The 13,458-nt window shown below is 45.5% G+C and overlaps 1 protein-coding gene across 2 annotated transcripts; it reads right to left on the reverse strand.

Annotated features, from left to right (window-relative positions):
• Positions 1-5,084: 5,084 nt before the first annotated feature.
• LOC133907349 (probable methyltransferase PMT21) lies at positions 5,085-8,399 on the reverse strand. Of its 2 annotated transcripts, none has more exons than XM_062349371.1 (4): positions 8,139-8,399; positions 6,348-7,915; positions 6,116-6,193; positions 5,085-5,682 (listed from the first exon to the last, which is right to left on the reverse strand). In XM_062349371.1, the coding sequence occupies exons 2-4, from the start codon at positions 7,865-7,867 to the stop codon at positions 5,463-5,465; spliced, it is 1,818 nt and encodes a 605-aa protein (XP_062205355.1). In that variant the 5' UTR covers positions 7,868-7,915; positions 8,139-8,399; the 3' UTR covers positions 5,085-5,462. The 2 variants fall into 2 exon arrangements, with proteins under 2 accessions (XP_062205355.1, XP_062205356.1); XM_062349372.1 differs by having other exon boundaries at positions 6,348-7,926.
• Between the last annotated feature and the right edge of the window lie 5,059 nt (positions 8,400-13,458).

Consider the following 13,458-nt stretch of genomic DNA (forward strand, 5'->3'; position numbering starts at 1 on the left):
GAAGAACACATGCAATGATGGGCATGAATGACGTGCAAAGACGGATGCTCCACATGTATAATTGTTTATGAATTATTGATGATTAAACACATTTCATTAATTAAATAAATTTATTTATATACTTCATAAATCCTAGTATTTTCACTTGTAGAATATGATAATACAAAGCCAAGAAAATTGGTTTCATATTTGATTTACTATGCATTTTACAAATTCCAACCGATTTAATATTGAATAAATATTCTATTTCGCATTTTCTGGAATTTCTCGATTATTAAAATGCCTGCAATACTCTTTGCACACCCGGCCGGCTAGCCACTGAGGCTGACAGTGGGCCCGATGGGTTTGACCACGGGTCAAAATCGACGAGGGCAGGGCGGCACAGTGCCGGCGGCATGGCCCGGCATCACCGGCGGTGAGCAACGATGCGGCGCGGTCAGCGGAGGGCACTGGCGGCACCAGCGTGACACGGGGAACTCAATTGAGGGTCGTGTGGTCGCCGACGACAACCGGAGGGCGGCCATCGACGGCAAATGGCGGCAATCAACAACGACGGCTCGGTCAAGCACGCCGGCGGTGAAACGACGGCGAAACAAACCCGATCGAAAGCTCCTACACCATCTACGCGAGCTTGCAGATCCAACGGTGTGCTCATCGGTCGCTGTGCCTGGCCGAAGCATGGCCGGCGGCGTGCAGCCATGGGCGGCGGCGCTCGGCTCCCGCGGAGAGCCACGCCGGCGTCGGGCCCAAAGGAAACAAACGCACGCAAAAGGAAGAGGTGAGCAAGGAGAGGCTCACCGCATGATTGGTCGAGGCAGAGAAGCTTTGGACCAGCGGTTTCGACGGTGAGGGGCGGAGCCACTTGGCCGGCGTCGAGGAAGACGACGCCCGCGTGGTGAATCCGACCGAGGAAAGGTGGAATCCGTGCAAGAGGCAGTCGGTGATGCTCCCTGTGTTCTCTCTCTTGTCTCTTGCTGCTCGGGCTCGATGGATTCGTGCTCAGGCGCGGTGGATTTGGGTGGCGGCCGTGTTATGGCGCTCTGCTCTGCTGCCCGGCCGAAAGAGAGAGAGAGAGAGAGAGAGAGAGAGAGAGAGAGAGAGAGATAGAGAGAGAGAGAGCAGAGAGAGCAATGAGAGGGAGAGAGGGAGCAGAGGGCAAGGTGCAAGGGATAAGGGCGGCCTCGGTGTCGTACTCCAGCTTTCCGGTGACGTGGCTGGCCCAGAAGTCAACAACATCAGCGCTGACCTCTGGAAGTAGCTCGGCTGAGAGAGGAGGTGAGAGGCAGAGAGAGGGATGACATGTGGGAAATGGTGAACAATGACAACCGAAGAAAAACTTACATTGTACTTCTTCTATTCAAAAGAACACCTTCCCGTGGTCCAAAAATTATGAGACAAATTTTGTGTGAAACTACAATTCATATGCTACACATTTTAACTAGTTTGACCCATAATTCCTAAGCCAATTTCAAACTAAAATTCCCCAAACATGCAACATTTTCTAAATTGTGGTAATTTTTATGCCTTCAAAACCATCCCCAAAAATTTGGGAAAATTCATTTATATTCTTCATATTGCATGGACTAATTTCTAAAATTATTTTCAACCCTATGTTATATAGCAATATTGTGACTTGCTTAACAATACACCAATTAACTTTGATTTTCATAATTTATGTTTAATTGAATTTGCATGTTAATAATTGCTCAAAACAAATAAACATGATGCTTATGATGCTTAATGACATGCTTAAGACATTTGGGCTGTCACACGGGAGCACGACGATCTACACACCGTCTACTAACCTCTCACATCTACCCTTTGACCTCAGCCCTCGCATCCTAGGTCACGGCAACAAGGCAACCCTAGGCCTCAATCTATCATCGGCCAATAATCATTAAGGCAATAGAAGTTCTCAAATAACAGGCAATAGCACCCTTGAGCCTCATTATCATCAAACCATCAACATCAAAGGGGCAGATAGTGCACCACCCTCTTCATGTCATCATCAGCATCATCACAAGTCATCAAGGCGACAAACAATCACTCATGCCTAAATAAAATCACTGGCCAGCAACAATAATACAAGCAAAAGTGCTTCAATCAAACATTCAAGACTAGCAACAGAGCTTAGCTACATCTCCCTATCTATTAGGCAACAGAAGCAGCAGAGAACCTCCTAGCCAACAGAGCAAGAAGAAGGATTGCCACCTATCAGCATCACACGGCATCATCATATGGTAACAGAGATGAAACTTGCAACCGAGGCAACAACAAGTACTCAACACAGTCACAACAAGAGGCCAACAGGCTACTCAACACACATGCAATAGTCAGTAGCTCAACACAGTCGCAACAGACATACAGAAGTCCCAAATTACATGCCAATCGGCAATAGCCACAGGAAGCCAAAACAACAGCTCAACCGACAATAGAGTAACATCAACCAAAATACTTCACATCACTGACAGAACACAGACTAGCCGAAGCATCTCACAAATGTGCCCATCAATAGAAAGGAAGAGGCGGCAGCAAGTGATCGGCACACAACGAGTATGGTAGATCAACCAAACCAACATATATGGCAATCAAACTCGTTACGCCAAGAACAGTGCACGGAGTGATAGCGGCATTGCGCATAGCTCAAGATGGCGGAGCTCCACGCCAGTGGCGCAACGCAATATAGCTCAACGACATAGATCATGACGGTGGAGCTCCATACCAACACAAGACCAAAATAGATCGAAACTAGCCGCAGCAACATGCACAGTCGAAGGGGGATATAGGTGTTCAGTTGGAAATTTAATAGATAGAAAGAAGGAAGTCCAAGCCGGCAACGTTGTGTTCGGTTAGAGATAGGGAAGGGAAGGTCCTCTGGTTCGGATCTGTTACAATGGAACATAGCCCACTCGTTTGACGTTCGGTTTTGAAGGTGGTCCGCAAGGCCAAAGTCCAGGCGCCCTATAAAACAGAAGGGGTCACAGCCGATTCTTTCTGGCACAACACACAAATCAATCTACAGAATTGTTCTTTTCTTTACCATAGTTTCATGTAGTCATGTCCCTTCTTCTCCCTCCTGCTACTACTCGTTCTTAATCTCGACAACCAAGGACAAACCGCCGGCTGACAGTGCCTTGACGGGGCCCTCCCGGGTGCGATTTGCTGGTGAAGATCCTCGTCGCAGTGCTAAACGGGGCCCTCCCAGGTGCTGCTCGCCGGTTTAGTTATCCTTTACCGGTTTGCTCGTAATCGATCGCTCATTGCTGCGAAAGTGCAATAGTTGTCTCCGTTGTTGTACGCCCTGCGTGCGGTGCTGTGGATTGCACACGAAGTGCTCGTGTGTTGGTGCGAGGATCCATATTTTTGTGCCAACAGGTTCCCTTGTCAACCCTTTTGTAGGTCTTAGCTGGTGCCTCTTGCAGCCACTTTTCAAGTTTGTACTTTGCTCAGAGCAGCAGAGGCATGCGGAGTTTATTGCTGGAGAAGCACATGTTGGCGGAAGAAAATGTCTTCCGCGAACAAGTACGGTGAGAGCACACTCACACGAATGGCTCAAGCTTGGAGAAGAAATAGAGAGGAAGGAACACCAAATGTAATGAGGGTCGGTATTTATAGTGTCATTCGGGGTGTAAACGTACAAGTATGCCCCTAGAGAGATAACGGTGCAAGTTACCGCCATACTGCAGGGATACAGGACCGATCAAACTTACACAGCTCGAGCTCTGGTAAAAATATTTTTACTCCTACCTAGAAGATATTATCTATTATGACAAATACAGTGGTGCAAGCAACCGTAAGGGTGCGATACTGAGCCGGTCATCAATTGCGGCACAACGTCGCACTGTCCTAGGTGTCAGGATAGTCCCCACTTGCATCTGCAGTAACTGTCGATCACTTCGTGTCAGATGACTGCAGGGGGTGCTACCTGGAGAAGGAGTGACCTGATGAGCTCTTACGGCATTCGGAGTTTGTAGTCTCTACGAGGAGTCCGAAGCCTTAGGCACCGGAGTAGCACCAGATGACGACTCCCTAGTAATACCTGTGAGTTGGAGCATTTCCCCCCAACAGCACCGGAGTGAACCTCAGAACAAGAGGTTTCACATAGTTCTCTGCAATCATGTACAGCCACTGATGATGTTTTACAACACTGCTAGGTTTAAGGGGACAGAATGACATATAGATCAATAGTTGAAGAGAACACTACAAATCTGAACCTGAATTTTTTCCCTTTCTTTTCATTTTCAATGCATCGGTCTTTCCAAAAAAACAGATGTGTCTTCACCAGAGTGATCTAAACATACTTTCATATAAATCATCCAAATTCATCCTTGTTATATGTAGAACGCAGACTTTTCTTTTAGATCGCGCTGCTCTAGTCCAGACATGCATAATTTGCTTGCTGGTTTGGTTTGTTATGGTGTACACTTTAATGCCCTCCATATAGGTATGGTTGTTCTCTGATGTCATACGAGTGACAGATTTTAAAATATGGCTAATGCTGTCGCGGGCATGTCAAAGCAATTGGAGCAAGTGGTGATGATGCTGATGGTGTGCTTGACACCGTCAGTATTCCGTATTTCCTCTTCCTTCCTAGGTAGGTCTCGATCTACTCCGAACCCCAGCCGATTAGCAGCATCTTCTCCTCTCCTCACTGAAAGCAAATCAATTATCCCTACTTCCATCTGCAATAAAACAATCACTTGCACTGCAGCAAGCATGACAGCATCATGCAGCGGGGCTGTCTTCTATGCAACGAACATAATGAGATACACGGTAAGCAGAATATATTCTTGCCAAATTGCAAACCAACTAGTACTCTTTGTCCTTCCCGTAATCGTTAGCTGTAGTATCATCCTTTATTCCTTTGTCCATGATCAGATCAGGTGGCCAATTCTTTTTCTTTTCTTTTCTGAGGAAACAGTACGTGCCCAGCTATAATGCAATGTAATATCAAGCTGACAGCAACACACCGTCTATGTCGCTGCTTTCAGGGAAATAATCAATAGCATATCACAGTCATATCTTACCCCATGAATGCTTAAATAAATAATATATGGCATATTCCAATCACAGCACAAAGTTACTTAAATAAATAATATATGGCATATTCCAATCACAGCACAAAGTTATATGTGTTACAAATGAATACGTACAGTTGCCTCTTGGTATTGATTGATCCACGAATCTTTACCTCCCCTAACTATTCATACAAAAAGAATTAACTGTGTGATCATAACAAAGAGTAGTAACTATTGGATCCTACACGGAGTTTTACTCATTTTACTTAGTTTGATAATTATGAACTTTCTTGTATCAGAGTGTTTCTGTCTACTGGATGGTCAAACGCATTTGCCTTATTGGCTGAGATCATGATCATATTTGAGCTTGTTTCCTTTGGATGGCCTTGAGCTATCCATTCCAGGTTGAGGCTAGCTACATTTTGTTTATCCTGGATGATTCTCTCACTGCTGACTGATTTTTCCTGACCAAAGCCTTTTCTGGCAGATCAGGATCTTCTCCTTGTCGGCCTTGTTTTCGGTGTCATGCATCTCACAGCTCCATCTCATTCCTTTGGCAGTGGTTGCTACAGAATCCAGAAAGTAGGCGCTCTCCCGGATTATTGCATAACCAGTGGGACGAAGGATACGGTCCATCTCAAGAAGTACAAACTTCATCTCACATCTGCAATGACGTTAATTGTCAAGTAGGTTTCGCACTTGTTAATCAAAGTGTTTTTTTAACTCCTGACCAATAAAGGACAACAAAATATCGACAAATTTCTTAACAGAAACCCCTGGCTTCGTCAGGAGGTTTAAAATTTTAGGCCTCCTTTGGAATGCGGGATTTTTTTTCCTGAGTCCTACGTTTTTCCTGTGAAATTCCAGTACGATTTCTATGAAATTCCTAAGTTCCAAATGAGCCATTAAACTTAGAGCTACTTTGAAACGCAGGAATTTAACAGGAATGGTACAAGAATGTTCAATTTAACAGGAAAAATGCAGGATTCGGGAAAAAACTCGCAATCCAAAAGAGGCCTTAGTTTATCTGCCACGTTCATCAAAAAAGAAATGGAAAACAAAGTATCTTAGTTTAGACTCGAATTGCGATTGCTTACCTGTGAGACTCTGCAGTAAACAAGCCATCAAGATGCAATAGATCGTAGGTGCGTGGGTATGTCGAAAATGCCTCGCACCTGTATATATATATAAGGTAATAGGGAGACAGTACTGTAAGTGCATTATTATTTTTTTGCATGAAAAAGAAAGAAAGATTGATGAAGGTTAGGCAGCAAATAAAGCAAACCGAAATGGTATGGTATTTGTTTTGGTTGGGACTTGCTTAATTACCAGTCGTGGTTGGTGCCGATGAGTCCTCTGTCGTAGACGACGCCGAGGGAGTTGGGTTCGTAGGAGGAGACGACGTTCATGACCCAGACGGGGTCCTTGATCAGGCTGGCTGCGAATCCTCCATAGACTGTGTTCATGTCCATGACATTCCTGATCTTGTCGGATCCTAGCGCGGGAAGCAACGCCTTGTAGTGCTTGGCCCTGAGCTTCCATTTGGCGTCGTCTTGTTTGAAGGCGCCGGCGCTGCTGCCGGGGACGACGTTGATGCGCTCCGGAGCGACGCTGAGCCTCTGGGGCCACTTGGGGGTGGCGTTGAGGCCCAGCTTCTTGTACCTCGCGCTGGGGGCGGTGAGGCAGGAACGCATGGGCACGTACCAGGCGGCGTCCGGGTCGACGCTGTCGTCGCACTTGGCGGGCGAGGAGACGGGGGTGAGCTTGTCGTAGCATGCGGTGGCGTCGGGGGACTTCTGCCAGACGGCGATGTCTCCCTTCATGTTGTAGAGCTTGAAGCACATGCTGGCGAGCATCTTCTTGAGGCTGTCGAAGTCGGCCTTCTGCGCCTGGACGGTGGTGTTCCAGCCGTGCCACCGGTTCTCGTAGTTGATGGGCGGGCCGGAGAGCACCCAGAAGCCTCCCGGGCGGAGGACGCGATGGATCTCGAGGAGGTAGAGGCCGCCGAACTCGGTCCAGGGGATGAGGCAGCGGGAGCAGTGCGCCATGTCGAAGGCGGCGGACGGGAAGGGCAGGCGCTGCGTGGAGATGATGCCGAGGATGGCCGGGATGCCGCGCTCGAGCGCGAACTGCACCTGGGCCTCGTGGTTGTCCCTGGGCGCGAGGGAGACGGTGAGGATGCGGCGGCCCAGCAGGTCGCCGCCCCAGCTGGCGACGCCGCAGCCGGTGTCGAGTGCGGTGCGGACGGTGCCGTCGCGCATGCCGGGGATGAGGTCCTGCATGTGGTCGACGTAGGAGCCGACGCCGTTGGGGAACATGGTGCCCCCGCCGGGGAAGCGGAAGCGGTCGCCGTCCTTGGCGAGCCAGTGCTGGTTGGACTTCTGGCTGTTGATCCAGTCGTAGGGCACGTTCCTGTACCAGCACTGGTCCTTGCTCTTGGGCCACCTGATGGGCGGCTTGTAGCCCTTGGGCGGCGGCACCAGGCACTCGTGGCGCTCGGGCGCCGGCGGGCAGTGGCGCTCCATGAAGCTGAGGCGGTAGTTGCCGTACTTCCTCCAGCGCTTGGGGTCGGTGCAGGGAGTGTAGTCCTGCAAGTCGGCAGGGCACTCGGGGAACGCCACGGCGGCCATTCCTGCTTGGCCTTGCTGCTGACGGGTAGGGGTGGTGGTGCCAATAAGGGTAAGAGGCGGCGCCTGCTGGATGGCGTCCAAGAGGCTGCGGCCGGTGCTGTAGATGCCGCCGAGGTAGAAGGAGAAGGCGCACAGCACGACGACCACGAGGGCCACCGGCACTGCTCTCGACCCGCCGCCGGCCGACCTGTCGGGCTTTGCTTCCTTGCTGTACTTCATGGCGCCTCCTCCCTCCTTCACCTCCGGTTCGTCAATTAATTAAGAAACCTATATGTATACTATCCGGTATATTATTGCGTTGCAGAGTTGAGTAGGGAACGACTAACGAGGGGCCGGGAATACAAACTCTGTTTTTTGGTAACAACTAGCTAGTTATAAAAACATATGTAACAAGAGAGGAGAAGAGAGAAGATATATATATATATCCAAAATAAACCCAATGCAATGCAACGCAGCAGCGATAATCTGGTATCTATCTGGTGGTGTTTACCTTGGAAGTGAGCTGAAGGAGGAGGAGGAGGAGGAGGAGGTGATGCCGGCGAGGAGATGTGCGCGCGAGCGATGGTATATAGTGGAGAGGAAGAAGGTGGGTGGATGTAGGCCAGCATGCAGAATGTGATGGTTTGGCAATGGCGTTTGCGACGGGAGGGCAGGAGCAGGAGCAATGGGCGTTTACCCACTCGGTAGGCAAAGCATGACCAGTCAGTCAGTCTTCGCAACTGCCTGCCGACGCGTCCTTTGAGCTTCAGTGGGTCCGGGGAGCTGAAATGCACTCGTCATACAAGTCTGATGGATGCGCAGTCGGTAGCAATTTCAGTACATCGGTTACCTGCTGGGGTGCACATCGCTTTTAATTTCTCCCCAAGGTTCCTGCCCAATTTCAGAAAGCAAGAAAGAAGGAAAATCATCATCGATCGATCGATCGATGGAACCGGGGTTTGGTTTGCACAATTGCACTGGTGCACGCCCACCAAACTTGCCTCATCAGCCTAGCTAATTCCTGGACCAGATCGATCACGCACGGGCATTTATATTATTATCGTTTATTTCTTACTAGTAGTGCTGAATTTATTTCATGGAATGGTCCTCCTTTCCTTTCGATGAGTCCAATGCGGGTCCACATGCACTATAATTTCTTTCGCAAATGCAGGGGGTCCAATTTGGTACTAGCACACTCGTATGTCAGTGGCTCAGTGCATGCTTTGCTGCCATTGGTTTGGCGGATGGCACTTGCACCGATTAGTTAAAAACGAACAAGTTTCAATTCCTTGCTAGCTAGGACCCATATATAGATGGATGACATTCAAAGACTCGGAGTGAGTGCGGTGGCAGCTAACTCGGCGACTGTCTCTAACTTTGCTTTGCTTCACGCGCAAATAATGCAAACATATATATACATATTTATTCTCACATATTGAATAAAATTTCAGTACTTTCGAATAAAATTTCAGTAATAAAATGTGATTCATTAGTTATTACTGAAATTTTATTCAGTAAATATAAAATAATAAGATACACCATAGATATAAAATAGCACTACCCATATATATATATATAGTCTGAACCGGCTAGCTAGGTTTGCATCATGGCCGTGGACCTATCCATCAATATAATCGACCTGACCTGACACTGTACGTAACACCGACCAATGAATTTAATCAGTGTCCTTGCAATTACAAACAAAACATGCCACGTGCATACATAGAGCTAGTTTAGATCCGTGAGTGTGTATATATATATTTTAGTGTAGTATATTATTTTACATCTATCGAATAAAATTTCAGTAATAAAACATGATTCAGTAATTACTATTAAAATTTTATTCAATAGATATAAAATAATACGTTATACCATAAATATAAAATAGGACTACCGCGCGTGTATATATATATATATGTCACCGCCTGTTTGGCATTGCGGGGCAGAAGACGACGGCGGCCGGCAGCACACATGCCGATGCAGTCACCGCCGCGCCGAAATGGAAACTCGTGACCTCTGTTTGGCGGGATACTCCGTCCGATCCATTTGCCTGCCTGTCAACCAATTATTCCTCCATCTGTCGGTGGCAATCCAGATCGAGCGCTCTCCACCGACCCTGCCGGAAGGAATGGATGGATGGCTGGGATCGAACATGCCTGCCTGCCTGCCTGCTGCAATATATAATTCGATCGATGCAATATAATTCGATCGATGAACATGCCTGCCTGATGCAATTAGGTTTACTTAATTTTGTAGTGAATAAGGAGATGGGTACGATATCATCATATCATGCTTGCTTGGTAAGCTGTCACCATCCCTGCTAGCTGGTCGGTCGGATGATCCACTCCAGTAGGCAGTAGCTGCCATGCATGGATCTATATATGCCTTGCATTCTCGTTTCGTCTCTTCTCGTCTGGAGAATGGAGAATATTTATACGTATGCACATGCTGAGTTACGTCGCGCAGCTACAGCTAGTGTGTGCTTGTCATCTTGGTACATTTCTACGTGAAAGAATTGAACAAGATCAAAATATATCGACCAGCATACAGGAGCTTAGGTCAGTGGCGGAGCTAGGATTTTACCGCCGGGTGTGTCCATCCAACCATATACATGTATAAATTTTTGTAACACAGTAAATCCAATATATAAATATAAAATTTACTAAAAATACAATATAAATATATTAAAAAAGTCTCAACATCATAAATATTACATATAAAATATAAATAGTCCAAATAGGAAACAAAGTATTGCATAAATAGAAGATCGCAATACTAGTCTTGATCTTTACTTTGTACTCTTCGTTTTCTCATGACCATAAAAGTCTCAATTAGATCATCTTTATTTATCTTGGAGAAAACATCAAGCTCAATAAATGTAACTAAACAGTTATTCAATAACTTCTCGTCCATACTATTTCTCAACTTATTCTTCACTAGACTCATCGTTGAAAAAACTCTTTCAACATTTGCTGTTGCTACCGGTAGAATCAAAACCAAGCAAGTACACCAAATCATAAATGACATGTTTTTTTTTTCAACAAGCTTAATAGAGAGCTCTCCAAGACTGTTTAGATCTTTGAATCTATCATCCAATCTCGTATCACAAATAAAGTTATCAAGTTGAAATCCAAGTCTTATCAATTCCACACTTGAAAAGTCTTTTGGATAAAACTTGGCAAGTTTAAGCAATTTGTGTGCATCATAAGAAGCAAGTGAGTTGATGGGATTCAAGGCGGACATGCAAAGAAGCAACTCCATATTTACCTTATCAAACCGATTATCAAACTCTTACCAAATTTTATCAATGACACTAATATATACCTCTCTTCTATAATGATCATCAATTGTTTGTTTCGGATAAAACTATGGGGATCTTCCATAAGGCACATATCTACCATCAAATGCAGGAACATCGATGTCGTGTTTAATGCAAAATGGTGTAACATTTACTTGAAAGAATTCTTTCCACCCATGAAACCTCATTTGTTGCATTCTTTCCTTCGCCACACTCACAAGTGACATTGCATTAACAATACCTTGGTCTCTCTTTTGCAAAGACTGAGATAACTCATTTGTGTATCCAAGAATAACCAACATCAAGTGTGTATTGAAAACAAACTCAAATGACTCAAAAACATCAACCATGGCATGCATGTTTGGCCAATCACCTCTTTGTGTGGGATCTTTTCCAAGAGTTATGAGCACTTATCGGATTGTGGAATACATATCAATAATGTGCAAAATAATCTTGAAGTGAGAACTCCACCGAGTGTCACCGGGCCTTACTAACCCCATCTCTTGATTTAATCCACTTCCACTTTCTATTTCCCCCTATTCAAGTGCTGCCTTCAGTTTTTGAGCTCTAACATCTTGAAGCATGTCATGATGCTTACAAGAAGCTCTTATAATATTCAGCAAGCGAGAAACTTGATCGAAAAAAACTAGTCACAACCAACATTTTCCTTGACAACAGCAACAATAAACAATTGGAGTTGATGTGCAAAATAATAGATGTAATAAGCAGAAGGAGACTCTTTCATGATCAATATTTTCAGCCTATTAATCTCTCCTTTCATGTTACTAGCCTCATCATATCCTTGCCCACGGATTGAGTAAGAGTCAAATGATGACCAATAAGTAAAGATTGAATTTGCTGCCTTAAGTGACAAAGAAGTGGTACCAGCTACATGAACTATTCTGAGGAACCTCTCACATACTCTCCTAAGTTTATCAACATAACGCAAGCAAAGAGCTAGTTGATCTTTATGTGATATCACTAGACTCATTAGCCAAAAATGCATAGTGGTCATCACCAAGTTCTTCAATTAGATGTCTAGTAGTTTCCTCGGCACAACATTGAATAATTTGCTTCTGTATGGGAGGGGAAGTCAAGATGCAATTTTTTGGAGCATTTTTCAAAAGTGACTTATTAACTTATTCATTTTCTCTGCAAGCCATTTCAAGAATTCAAGAAAGTTACCTCTATTGCTAGATTCCTCACTTTCATCATGTCAACGGCATGACAATCCTTGATGCAAAAGAAACCTCAAACATCTAAGTGAATAAGTCAACCTAGTCTTATAAAGACATAGATTCTCCTCTAACACCTTAAAAAAACCTTATCAATTGGTTTACCTTGCACAAGTAAATTGTATTTCTCTTGAGCTTTCTTGTGAGCATTTGTTGTACTCCCCACATGTTTGACAAGTGTCTCACTTCTATTCCAATTTCTCCAACCACCCTTAACAAATTGACCACTTTCATTGCCAAACAAATAACAAACTATGCAAAATATTACATCTTTCTCAACACTATATTCAAGCCAAGGGTATTTATGGAACCAAACAATATTGAAGTGGCGATCCTTACCGTACATGTCCCTAATTTTATAACCATGAGCATAAGGTTGACACGAACCTTTTAGAATATATCCTATCCGAACTATAACTTGATCATTGACATCATAGCTTGCAATAGGCACTCTTAAGCCTGAATCATGTTCGAGACAATTAACATCATAAATTGGAGGTGGTTCTTGTTCTTCAGATTGCACTTCAACCATAATCGGAACCGGAGGTGGTTCTTGTTCTTCAGTTTGCACTTCAACCACAACCAAAATTGGAGGTGGTTCTTGTTCTTCTATTTACCCTTTAGCCACCACTGGAACGGGTGGTGAAGAAGATGCATTCTTCTTTGCTTTTTGCTTCATGTTTACGAAAAATTTCAGCAATGCCTCAATTCCTCTTCATGTCTTAACAATTCTACCTTCACAATTCACGAGTAAAACTAAGTCAATTAACAATTCCCAATTTCATCAGCCGGTAAGAAGTTTAATCATCTAAAGTTCTGAACATAAAGCAATTTTAGTCATCTGAACATAAAGCAATTTTAGAATGTTAATGTGAACTATGAAGCATCTAAGAGAATAAATGACCAAGCAAAAATCAATGGTGGCTATTCAATTCACAGAAGCATTCAAGCATATATTTCTCATTTTTATACCTTATCCAAGAAAAAATCAATGGTCTGCGCGACGCCCCTGCTCGTGAGCTCGTCTGCTCCGCTGCTTGCCAAGTCGTCGGTCGCCACACGCCCACGCTGCACCCCTGCTCACTACTTCACTGACTTACCGCACCCTTGCTCGCTGGCTCGCCGAGCCCCTACTCGTGCAATCGCGCCTACACGCCACGGCGCGCCTCTTGCTCATGTAGCCGCACCCACCCTGCTCGCCGCGCCGGCGCCTGCCCTGCTCGCCACACAGCCACACCTGCCCTGCTTGCGGTGCGTTGGAGCCCACACCAGACCTGCTTGCCACGCCCGCTCGCTGG

Source organism: Phragmites australis, chromosome 24 (genome assembly GCF_958298935.1).
Source record: "Phragmites australis chromosome 24, lpPhrAust1.1, whole genome shotgun sequence".
NCBI lineage: Eukaryota > Viridiplantae > Streptophyta > Magnoliopsida > Poales > Poaceae > Phragmites > Phragmites australis.

Coding starts and splice junctions, on each gene's coding strand:
- LOC133907349 (XM_062349371.1), bottom strand. CDS start 7,867: ATGAAGTACAGCAAGGAAGCAAAGCCCGACAGGTCGGCCGGCGGCGGG. Junction 6,194..6,347: donor ATCGGCACCAACCACGACTG/GTAATTAAGCAA, acceptor ATATATATACAG/GTGCGAGGCATTTTCGACAT. Junction 5,683..6,115: donor TTTACTGCAGAGTCTCACAG/GTAAGCAATCGC, acceptor ACGTCATTGCAG/ATGTGAGATGAAGTTTGTAC.